Consider the following 12,750-nt stretch of genomic DNA (forward strand, 5'->3'; position numbering starts at 1 on the left):
CTTTCTCGACTCCCAACTTGTCGCAGCATTGGCCATCTTAAACATATCCGGTGTAGGACTTTCTGTCTTTGATGCAACCGGCCCAATCGGCATCAACGTATCCACAGACGGAGTTGCCACTGGGCGAGTACCTCAACCCGTAGTCCAACGTGTCTTTCAAGTACCGTAGAATCCTCTTCGCTCCAGTCCAGTGCTCCCTGCCAAATTTACTGTTGAATTGACTCAACGAGTTCACGGCATAAGAAATGTCTGGCCGCGTGCTAACTGCCAGGTACATCAGGCATCCGATGAGCTCTCGAAATGGAAACTCTGTTTCGCTAAGAGGCTCGGTTGGTTCCTTCATTTTCTGAGCAGAGTCGACTGGGGTTGAAACTGGATTACACCGTTCCATGCCAAAGCGCCGTAGTAGATCTTTGGCATAACCCTCTTGGCAGATGAATACCTCTCCGTTTGTTTGCGTAAACTCCAGACCAAGGCAGTGACTTATTTGTCTTAAGTCTCGTAGATCGAATTTTTGCTTTAGATTTTCTTTGATTTCGGAGATCCAAGTCGTGTCGTTTGACGCGATTATTAGATCATCGACATACGTTGCGATTATCAGTAACCTTTCGCTGCACTTCGCGGTGTAGATGCTGACATCTCCGCTCAATGGCTTTAAACCAAGCTCACGCAAAACTTCATCAAGTTTGATGTGCCATTGCCGACCGGCTTGCTTCAGGCCGTAAAGGGCTTTTCTTAAAGCACACACCTTATTTCCGGAGCGCAGATCGTTTAAGGTCTTGATCGCTAACGTCCGCTGCTCAAAATCCTGGGATTCACGAATCATCTCCGAAAGAGAATCTTCAAAGTATTCAGGGATCTCCATGTATATCTCCTCGTCGATCGTCCCGTTCAAATATGCCGTCGTTATATCCAGTTGGTGCATTTGCATGCCGTACTCGACTGCTAGCGCAGTCACCATTCAAATGGAGTTCATTCGTGCGACGGGCGCGAATGTCTCGCGGAAGTCTAGCCCTGGCCTTTGGCTGAATCCACGAGCTACCAGACGAGCTTTTCGCCTTTCGATGCTCCCGTCGAGTTTGTACTTATTTCGCAGTACTACTCTGCAGCTGATGACATTCTTCGTGTCAGGACGATCCACAATCTCCCAGGTGCCGTTTTTCAAATGACTGCAAAACTCATTTTTAATGGCGTTTCGCCATTCCGAAGCGTCGGGTCCTTCTATCGCTTCAACTGTAGATATTTCTGTTAAGCACGCAGATTCCAGGCCTTCGAGTTCCCGAGCGATGCTTCCGTGTACTTCCTCATCGCTTCGTGGCCTTGCTTGAGCTGGAACCTTCCTAGGTCTTCCTGGCAGTCCCGTGCGTAGGATTCGAGGACGTCCGGGTCCTCTGTACTCCGATACATCAGTCACGGGCTGGTCGGATTCTTCTCCCAAGGTCATCGCATCGTCATCATCGCCAAGTTCATTCTCACGCGTCTCATTTTCGCCAGCAGTAGGGGGAGTGCTAAATTCCACCCAAGTATGATCGCTTGCAGAACCCTTTGCGTTCTGTCGATGCAATGCTTCGTCATCGATGAAATCACTATATTTCATATTGGCAGGGCTATTCTCTAGAAAGACGATGTCTCTAGTTGCCTCAACCTTCCGCTCGGCCGGAAACCATACGCGATACGCTTTCGCAGTCTCGGAGTATCCTATAAGTACGCATTCGCGGCCGCGTGCGTCGAACTTTCCTTTCGTTTGAGACTTGTTGAGCGCGATAGCCCTGCAGCCGAAGCTTCTCAAATGGTTCAATATCGGAACGCAACCGAACCAAAGTTCGAACGGGGTTTTCCCGTTTATTGAATTTGATGGACACCGATTTCTTAGATAATTCGCGGTTGAGATAGCTTCGGCCCAAAACCCCTGCGAAATATCTGATCCGATCATGAGACACCTAGCCGTTTCACATAGAGTGCGATTCTTACGCTCAGCGATGCCATTTTGCTCCGGCGTGTGAGCTACTGTCAATCGTCGCAGAATTCCCTGTTTCGCTAAAAACGCATCGAAATCGCGATTACAATATTCCATTCCGTTGTCGGATTGAACGAATTTAATCCTTTTACCCGTTTGTTTCTCGACCATCGCTTTATATTCCATAAATACTTTCGGCATTTCGCCTTTTGATTTAAGAAATCTTACTTCACACCATCGGCTATGGTCATCGATAAATGTCGCAAAATATCGTGCGCCTCCGAATGAGTTCACTCTCATTGGCCCGCATACATCGGTATGTATTATTTCGAGAAGTTTCGACGACCGTTGTGAAGCTTTCGGAAATGGTAACTTCGTGATTTTTCCTTTTAAACACGTTTCGCACGGATTAATGCTTTCGCCGGATTTTTCATCGCATTTAAACATTTTACGCGTCACCATCGACTTCAGAAATTTTTCGTTCAAATGCCCGAGACGAACATGCCATAACTTTAGCGCACTACTGCCGTCTCGCGCGTCGACATTCGCAGCAGTTTCCGCTTTTTCCGCGACAAAATAGAGGCCATCCTTCCTTTCGGCGGTCTAAACAAGATTATTTTTATCATCTCGAATCGTGGCACCTTCGCGGTTAAAAGTCACGATATATCCGTTGTCAGTAATCTTACTTACAGAGAGAAGATCGGTCCTTAACTCTGGAACGTACAGAGTGTCATTTAAATTAATACTTCTCTTGTAGTTTTCATCTTGAACTATTATCTTGACTGGTCCGGTGCCGTCGATTGAAGTGTTGGCGTTGCTAGCTAAGTTGAGAAGTCGTTGTCGTGGCTCTGCCATCCTCTCGAACTTCTCAGAATTGCCGCACATGTGTGACGTGGATCCGCTATCAAGGCACCAACGGGTTCCGCTCGTCGCGTGGGTCGTAGTCTGCCTTTCTTTGTTACCCGCTTCCGTGGCGAAAGAGACTTCCCGTGCTTTGGCTGCTTGCTGCTCTGTCGATAAAGTCTTCGTGCGGCATTCAGCCGCTTTGTGTCCCGGCTTCCGACACTTGAAACAAATAAATTTGGGCGGCCGGTGTTCAGATTTCTTTGTCTCCCCCTGATTGTTGGCAGCCTTGGTTTGCCGACGTGGTTTTTGAACAAAAGGGCGTTCTGGCACCTTTCTTTCGATGTCGCTCGACGTGCGTCGTTTTCCTCCATGATTTTTATTTTCAGTGCATCCGGCGTGGGCAGCTCATCCCGCGATTCAATCGCACATCTGAAGTTTTCGTAGCTGGGTGGCAAACTGTAGAGTAGCATAATCGCTAGCAGGTCCTTGTTGATGTCCACTTCCATTTCCTGCAGTTTGCCGACGGTATCGAAGAAGGATCGGATGTGTTCGCGCATGTCGCCGTCGTCCGCCATTTTGTGTAACGTAAGCCTTTTCAACAGCGTGGCTTTTCTCGCTGGGCCTTGAGATTGATAAATCTCATGCAATCTTGTCCAAATGTCGTTTGACGTCGCACAGTTCTTAACTTGAATCAGTTCCGACGGACTGATCGCCAAAATCAATTCAGAGTGTGCCTTGCTGTCGGCGGTGTCCTAAGCCGCCGCCGCCGCCATTGTTGCAGCATCGGCTTCGTTCGCTAAAGGCTTCGTCTTCGTGCCGTTCACGTATCCCCACGCATCGTTTTTCACAAGCACTGCGCGAACTTGTAACTTCCAAGTATCGAAGTTGTCTTTTGTCAACAACTCGATTCTCGCGTACCCGTGTTGGCTATTCATTTTTGGCCTTCGTGCTTCGCGCCGTAATATTTAATTACTTGAGTTTACGCGTAATTTGACACCAAGTCCTGGGCCCATAACCTGTTAGAGTAACACAAAAGGAGATAAACAAACACAGGTATAGCTGGTGAGGTTGACAAAATAATATTTATTTGACACGTCTCCACGCTAGGAGAGCTTTACAAAGACTGACTATTAGAAACAAGTCTCCGCGTGGTGGCGCAAGCCGCGGGGCTTCCCTGCGCGCGCACATCTCTACGCGTATGCTAATGCTCATAAGGCTTGCTTACAAAACGATACATTCCAACAAATATATATATATAATAAGAGAAATAGCTTACTCAAATGGAAGCTCGTATGGCTTCGAATAAATATTCGTGGCACGGGGAGCTGTCTCGCCACATATCGTAAAGGCAATCTTCCCTGTGCCATCATCGCAGGGCGCGTATCCAGCGACGCTGCTCGTGATTGGTGAATCCACGAATGGTGATGTGGCGTGTGCCACACCACATAGGCTGTAAGAAGGTAAAAAAAGGAAGTAAGTATTTAGTAATAGTGGGTATAAAATAACCGAGAAGAAAACAGTAAAAAACTTACCAAGGGGATGATCTGCACCCCGAGTTCGTTTTTAATTGAAGTCTGACAACTTGTTCGTTGTCAACCATCAAATACTGCAAAAAAAATGAAAAAAAGTAGATGAAAGTAATAAAAAATTGTTATAAAAAATTACTTACCCCTTTTACTAGATATTCGTATTGTATATGTAGAAGTTTCTTCAGATCACTTATTTTGTATCTCATCGCATAATGTATGTCACTGAAAACTGTATGAAGCACTAAAAAAACCTAGCTAGATTGATTGTCTGTGACAGCGCGAGTGACAACTATATATATCACACGATTCTACACTCATTTCCTTTTTCCTTTTGCCACTTTTTTTCCTTAAAGTTTGCGTCAGCACGAATTTCCTTTTTCTCCTTTATTTAAAGATATATATAAAGATAGGGATATAAAATACTTTTTTATATTTTAAAATATAGTTTTATTGTTAGTGTTAAATAACATACACAATTAATGCTCTCTGAAGACCAAAGCGATCAATTCGCAATCAAGTATGTCGTCGCGGTCGAAGGATTCGTTATCATACATCATTTTTAGCTGATGTTCACAGATTCCGTGACAGTGGACGCAATAGCGAGAAGTCGCGAAAATTTTTTGTCGCCGTTATCGGTCATTGCGGTTAAGGAGGAAATGAGACAATTTATACAGTATTCGAGATTAAATACTGTTGAAGCTTTGTACAAATCGAGGGGGCGTGTTGGTGAGATCGCGATTCACACCAAGTCGATACATCGATATCGATCGCCATCTGCGCTACGATGGCGATTCCTTTGTTCCCCGTACTGCTGCGCAGTACTCTCTTCTGTTCGACAGTCCCGTTCTGTTCCGGATGATAGGGTATCGATAGCCTTCTCGCGATCCCATGCTCGGCGAGGAAGGTGTCGAAAACGAGATTCTTGTATTCCGTCCCGTTGTCCGATTGGAGGTATTTGATCTTCCTGTCCTTCAGATTCTCCATCCGAGCTTTATACTCCTTAAAAACGTCGGTGATCTTCCCCTTGGACCTCAAGAAACGTACCTCGCACCACTTGGAATGGTCGTCAATGAAGGTGACGAAGTACTTCGCTCGTCCGTGCGATTCGATACGCATAGGGCCGCATACGTTGGAATGCACGATCTCCAGTATTTGCGTGACGCGGTCATTCTTCTTGACGAAAGGGGGTCTTGTCATCTTGGCCTTCACGCAAGTGCTGCATGTCAACTTCCCCTTGGGTGTCGAGAGTTTGATGCCAAGCATCGATTGGTTCCTTACAGCTTCCAGTAAGTATCTCTCATTCAGATGACCCAGCCGTCGGTGCCATGTTTCGAGAGATTCGACATCCGTAGAATGGCATGCTGCTTCCCCCACTCCATTGCTCGAACGGCTCATTGCGTCGCGTACGTAATACAATCCGTTCACGCGATCGGCGACCAGTTGAAAATGACCTTATACCCTTTGTCAGTGATCTTTCCGACCGACAGGAGGTTAGTTCGCAGGTCAGGAACATGTAGGGCGTCAATTAAACGAAAACCTTACCTAGGACGTTTGCGCTTAGGGATACCTCACCTCTCGCACGTATGCTCGTTGAGCAGCCGTTTGCCAAATTCAATTCGATACCTGTTTCGCCACGGATCGTGTCGAAGTCGAGTGCCGAGTTACTCAGGTGAGAGGCGCCTGTCCAGGCACTATCGCACGTCACTGTGCGTGTGGCACGCGCGTAGCGCCCCCCCCCCCCCCCCTCTTCGCTCGGGCATATCAACGCGCGCAGACTCGTCGCGTCGCTTTTCTTCTCTTTCTCGCGCGAGTCGTTCTCACTCTTGACGTTCTTTGTGCATTTGGCTGCCTTGTGCCGCACCTGTGGCAGCGGAATTTGAACTCGCCGCCCACGGCGCTGTCTTCCTGGTGGGTCGTCTCGGCTTCCGCGCCTTCTTTCCGCCTTTGTCGGCGTATAGCGTGTTCTGCACGGGAGCTCGAGCTGCGTCACTCGATCTCGCGTCACTTTCCTCAACGATCTTTACACGTAGCGTTTCCGGTGACGGTAGCTCGTCGCGGGATTCTATCGCGCACCGGAAGTTCTCGTAGCTAGACGGCAGGCTGTAGAGCAGCATGATAGATAGCAGGTCGGGATGAATTTCGACCTCCATCTCACCAAGCTTGTCGACGGCGTCGAAAAAACGGCTCACGTGGTCGCGCACGTCGCCGCCGTTTTCCATTCGCTGCAGCGTTAATTGCTTCAATAGCGTGGCTTTCCGAGCGTGCCCCTTGGACTGGTACATGCTTTCCAGCTTCAGCCAGACGTCCCTCGAGGTCTCGCATCCTTTGATTTGCTTCAGCTCGCTGGGACTGATGGAAAGTATAATGTCCGACTTGGCCTTGCTGTCGTTAACTTTCCACTGTGTCGTGGCGCTCGCCGGGGCTGCGTCTCCGGCCACGTGTGTCGGTTGTGCGAAAACACCGCTCACGTACGCCCACGCGTCGTTCTTGACCAGCATCGCCTGCATTTGCAGTTTCCACGTGTCGTAGTTGTCCTTGCCGAGCGCCTCGATGCGCGTTAAGCCGGCCGCACTCATTTTTGCAAGTCACTCTAATCTATTTGTCACGTGAAAGGCCAAAACCGATTTACTTCGGCTCTCTCTTCTTACTTTCACTCGTATATCTATTTCCCGGGCGCGACTGGGCCCATAACCTGTTTGTTTGATGTCCATTAGTTTCGGTACTTCTCAAGTAAATGAAACCGAACGTGAAGGGTCCTTGCACAGCGTGAGAAGTCTTGCAATCTTTGATGCAAGAAGTAGGCAAGAACTGTAACTAACGGAGCTGGTTTGCGAATATCTCGTAACGAGAAATTACGGAAGGAAAGGAAAAAGATTGCACGAGGCGATGAATTGAGTTTGTTCCACGCGGAATTGACACCACTTAATTGTTGAACAAGGTTTTACTAGTTGCACAATAGATACACTCGTGATCGGTTGCCACGCGCGGAGCACCGGCGTTACACGTGATCAGTCGCCACGCGCGGTGCACATGCGGAGAAATTGTCTGGCGGAGATTAGCTCCAATTTCGTTGTCTTATTTCTTCGTGCACTTCGCGAACGCGTGTCGTACGAGGATCCAATGCCTTCTCGAACCGAAGCGTTGCTTGCGTTATTTCGTCTTGCCTTGTTAACAATGGCCGCGTGCGGTGTGAAAGCTTCCGAGTTCGTGGAGCGCGAATCGTGGCCCGCTTTTCGGAAGGTACCGAGCTTCTCTTTACGGTAGGCACCGAGCTTCTGCCGACAAGACGGAAACGGCCGATCGTCCCGAATCGAGTGATTCGGTCGATCGCCGAAAGTTGTCGCGGTCTATTCTTCCGCCGCGACATCGAGTGTCGCCAAATAATAATGACGACGTCGTCACGAATTACGAAGCGTGTATCGACTGGTAAAGACGTCTATCCGTTCGCAATTTGTACTTTGTCTAAACACTGTTGAAGCCGTGTGGATATACGAAGGTAGCACGGACTAAAGAGAGTCGGATTTAATGAGCGAAGGTACAGACTAGTGAAACGCGTGTGATCTTGGTCGCGTGTCGAACAGAACAGAGTACTGCGCAGCAGTACGAGAAACAAAGGAATCGCCATCGTAGCGCAGATGGCGATCGATATCGATGTATCGACTTGGTGTGAATCGCGATCTCACCAACAAATACATTGAGTACAATGCTTTTTGATATGGATAGACGGGCTGTACTTGTTTCTAGACGCAGTATTGGTGGATTATTGATTCGTCCGAAGGACGAGTAACGTTAGATTTTCAACGTACATTGAGAACGATGCACATATTCCTCTATTCTCATCGTACTGCAAAAGGGACAAAATGATGTGTTTTAAAATAAAATATAAATCGCTTTAACTTGTTAGACTTCTTACATATGAAACTTTTTGACAAAAATATAAATATCACTTTAATCATTAGCCTTCTTATACATGTGCGTAAAAGACTTTACATATTACTGCATTACTATATTGCACATTACTACATTGCACAATTTATACCTATTTTATTGATTTTAAATATACATTTTTTATTAATTTGAAATTATCATGGATAAATAAAATTTTATTAGATTTTGATTTACTTTAACGCAAAATGTTTTGATGTAATAAGTAAACCTGCAGAAGAAAATGCACGCTCAGGCGTAGAACTTGTAATTGGTATGGCATAAATATAGCACATCAATTTATACAAATTTGGCAGTGATAATTTCATTTTATTCCACCAATGTAAAATTATTAAGTAATATTTATATAACTTTTGTTGGGAATAAAAGAATATTAGAACAAGATTGTAAGAAGTGTTATTCGGTCAATGCGGACTTGACGACTCATCGTGCACACACGCGAACAATTAGTAACAAAAGGAGAACCTGCCGGTAGGGCATGAATACGCGCCTAGCGGCGAACAAAATTGTTGTGAGTTATTATTGAAATAACACAGTGGTGAGTGAGAGAAAGAAACTTTATTATGCTTCAATTAAACAACATGTACAGTAAGAAAAAAGAACGCACTCGCAGCGTTAACTCGTGACGGGCGGTAGAACAAAAGAAACTTGCTAGCGGCAAACTTTGCCTAGCGGCAAACAAAATAACAAACATAAACATAACTCGTCGATAATCAATCGGCCGCGACTCGCATGTCGATGATCTGCCGAGCGCCACAATTGGTTGGACAAGCAACTATCCAACAACTTTTCTAATTTAAACATATTTAAACATATTTTTACATTAATAAAACATTATTATAAATAACATTTTATAAGTTTTAGAGTCAATATTCAAATTCAGTTAATTAAATCTTATTATACAGGGTGGAGCGTGGGAACTTCCTTTTTTGAAAATGACATAAAAAACTGCATATGCTTAAAAATTTTTTATTGTTACCATTTTCCTGTCACATATAGTGGGAGATTTTGCTTTACACTGTTTTGAAAATAAGATCTTGTAGGTGATGCCCTCCATTGTCAATACACTGATTCAGTCGAATTCGGAAGTTTTGGTCGACTCTTTCGAGCATGTCGACCGGTATATTGGCAGTTTCGGCTCGGATGCGGTTCTTCAGGTCCTCCAGGGTCCGTGGACGATCGTTATAAACCCGAGACTTCAGATAACCCCACAGAAAATAGTCACAGGGGGTTAAATCAGGCGAGCGTGCAGGCCAATTTAATCGATCGAGCGGCTGTTAGAAAAATACGCCTCCGCAGTAAAAGCGATGCTGTCTCGACCAAAGCATTATGGCGACTGAAAACATGATAGAACAAAACTTCCCACTCAGCTCCTTCCGTTGAGCCGCTCCCCACCACTCTATGACGCTCCCCACTTTAACAGCGCCCAATTCAAAAAAGGAAGTTCCCGCGCTCCACCCTGTATGTGCATTAGTACACTCAACTTACCGTTATTTTTAAGTAAACTCGCCGACATCTCTAATGTACTGTTCCTGTACTGTATCTGGTTGGTACATTTTATTTAATCCTGAAGATATCAGTAATGAAGGAAAAGTCTGCGTATATAGTCATTATTGGAAGATGTGAAACTTCTTTTTTTTTTGTTATATATCGCTTTTTTGTGTTTACTATCGCTAGAAGCTCTTTCTCTATTGTCAAGTAGTTTTGCTGGGCGGCATTCAAAAAGCACGATGCATATGCAATGGGTCCGTTTCTTGCTATCTCACTCTGATTGAGAATGTCTCCGATAGCGTGTTTCGATACATCGGTGGTCATTATGAATAATAATGTAAAGTCTGGTTATTGAAGTAGTGGTTCTGAGCAGAGAGAATTTTTAAGTGAAATAAATGTTTGTTCGTATCAGACCATTGGAATTCTGTATCTTTCCTCAGCAAATTAGTCAAAGGACGGGCTGTTTTAGAAAAGTCCGGCAAGAAGTTGGTAGTATCCGGCCAGGTCCAAAAACTGTTTTATAGCTTTCGGGCAACAAGGCCTTGGGAAATTCTCGACTGCTTGTATTTTTTTTGGATCCGACTTGATGCCGTCCTTGCCGATTATGTGCCCTAAGTAACTTTTTTGTGCAGGAACTCGCATTTATCTGATTGTAATTTCAAATTCGCTTTCGTAATCTTTTGGCTAATTTATTGGTTTCGTGTTTTCGCAATGAACTCGCATACAGTACTATGTCGTTTAAGTATACGAATAACTCTATTCCTTGCAAAGGAACAACACCTGATCCATGAGTCTTTAGAATGTCGCCGGAGCGTTTTTTAATCCGAATTGCATGCGCTTAAAATGATAATGCCCATAGGGCATGGAAATAGCCGTTTTTAGCGCGTCGAACTCATGCATCGGTATTTGGTGGAAACCTGACGCCAATTAAAAAACGCTGAAATACTTAGTACTGCCGAGTTAATCTAGTATTTCGGTGATATTGAGAAGCGAGTACGTGTCGCCGATTGTTTTTTTATTTAACGCGCGAAAATCTATCACTATCCGCCATCTATTATTACCTTCTATTATTACAGAGTCCGGTTTTTTTGGGACCACCCAGAGAGGAGAATTGTAAGAGGAGTCGAAGAGAAGATGATATTGTTATTTAAGAGTCTTAATTTGCGTGTCTATTTCTTCCTTATGGATTGGAGGGTATCGATATTGTTTGGTGTAATGATTATTGATGGTGGGGATCTTGTATTTTACTGCGTTCATGCATTCGAGTTTATCGGACGGAATTTGGAAAAGGTCGTTGTGTTTACCTATGATTTTCTCGACATGGTTCGTTTCTTTCGAGTTCAGATGATCAAATCTCAAAAGATTTTTTATCTGCTTTGTTCGGGATGGCCTAAGCGCACTCTTCGCGCTTAGAGACCGAAGCTACTCGACTCATTTTTTGAACACATTTCATCGCGTGAAACTTCGAGCCTTAGGGCCGAAATATTAAGCGCGTCGTTCGGTATAAAATTCGGATTGTGTGAGGAAACGGATTCTATTTCTTTGAGCCGTATTACTGGAATTTCTAATTCTCGATCGCTCTCATTTACATTAATTATTTTGATAAAGGCTTTTCCGTTACAGTTGGTGACCATGGTATCTCCTAGGTAGACGTCATCACCGAAGTCGATCCGCGAAATATATCTTTCCGCTAAGGTCGAATTTACAACGCGGATAGCATTATTGCACGGGATCTCGACAGGATAATTACCGTGTGGCGCTGTGAAAACGGTATTATCGTATTTTGCCAGACAATTGACCGTTTTGCAAAATTTGTTTTCGTAGCACCCCGCAAAAAGTCAGATCCTAAGATTCCTTCTTGCATGATAAAAAAGTCGTCCGTTACGACTTGGAAGGTTACCGGAGATTCCATGACGTGAACGTCAGTGGATCCGAGGATTTTAATGTTTCCCTCGATTATTCCGCTAAGCAGTAGTGTTCGGTTTGCTCGGATCTGTGTTTCAGGACATAAGTTACGTTTCTTTACAATATTCGGCGCGGCGCGGGTACCTATCATGAATTCAGTATCGTGCAGCATTGCCGCTGTCACCGCCGCGGCGGTATGAAATTCTCGAAATCTTTTCAAATCTTTGTTTCGCGCTTCTTGTGCTTCTTCCGTCAGCTGTCCAATAGGCAAAATAGCCTTTTCAACAATTACGGATCCGTGTATTAATACTTTATGTACAGTAGCTGGCATGTAGTACCATGGATATAGAGCTACATACAATTCCGCAGTTTGTTTACAAAATTCATGAAATTTCTCAACGTTAATTTTTCTTCCGCACGCTATTACCTGCAATATAACGTGAAATCTTTTTATTAAGTTTACATCCACGCCAGTAATTCGAGCACTCAATTCTTCATTGGCAAAAAAACGTCTTGCGGTATTACCACTATTTGAATTTCCAGAACCTTGCTCTGGCATATCTATTAATAAACCTAATTCTTCCTTAAATGCTTTCTGTATTCTTTCTTTCGCTGCTTTCATTGATTTCTTGTTCTCTTCATCTTTCACTGCCCACTTGCGGAAAGAAAGTCTGTAAGCTACGTGCAAAATAGCTTCCATAAAGCGGATCCATGCATGCAGTGTTGCAAGACCATAATGAAGCGTTTTTTCATTTATTGCTAGCTCCGCAAGTTTTTCTAAATTATTCATTAATTTTGGAGTGGCTTTGCAAATGTAGCAAGATGAAGATGCTGTGTCGTTTAAAGCTTGGCATATCTTACCATCCAACATTGTCATGCTCATTTCATGCTTAATTTCACAACGAATTTGTCCGTCGTTAATGTATATAACTGTTGGTCTAAGTGCATCTACATCTTGAAGGATATCTGATATTTCGGATTTCGTTATCTCCTTCGTTTCCGATTTGTATAAAAATTTGATGAGACGACATAGTCTGGTTGAGCCTGGATGAGGATTATACCAAATCGCCTCTGAAG

General features: G+C 44.6%; 1 protein-coding gene across 1 annotated transcript in view; it reads right to left on the reverse strand.

Moving 5' to 3' along the window:
• Positions 1 to 8,121: 8,121 nt before the first annotated feature.
• Positions 8,122 to 12,750, reverse strand: part of LOC108753931 — a 29,249-nt gene continuing 24,620 nt past the window's right edge. The window contains exon 3 of the mRNA XM_018495933.1: positions 8,122 to 8,201. Coding sequence (XP_018351435.1) covers positions 8,122 to 8,201 — 80 coding nt within the window. The remainder of the gene's footprint in view (positions 8,202 to 12,750) is intronic.

Source organism: Trachymyrmex septentrionalis, unplaced genomic scaffold, assembly GCF_001594115.1.
Source record: "Trachymyrmex septentrionalis isolate Tsep2-gDNA-1 unplaced genomic scaffold, Tsep1.0 scaffold115, whole genome shotgun sequence".
Taxonomy (NCBI): Eukaryota; Metazoa; Arthropoda; class Insecta; order Hymenoptera; family Formicidae; genus Trachymyrmex; species Trachymyrmex septentrionalis.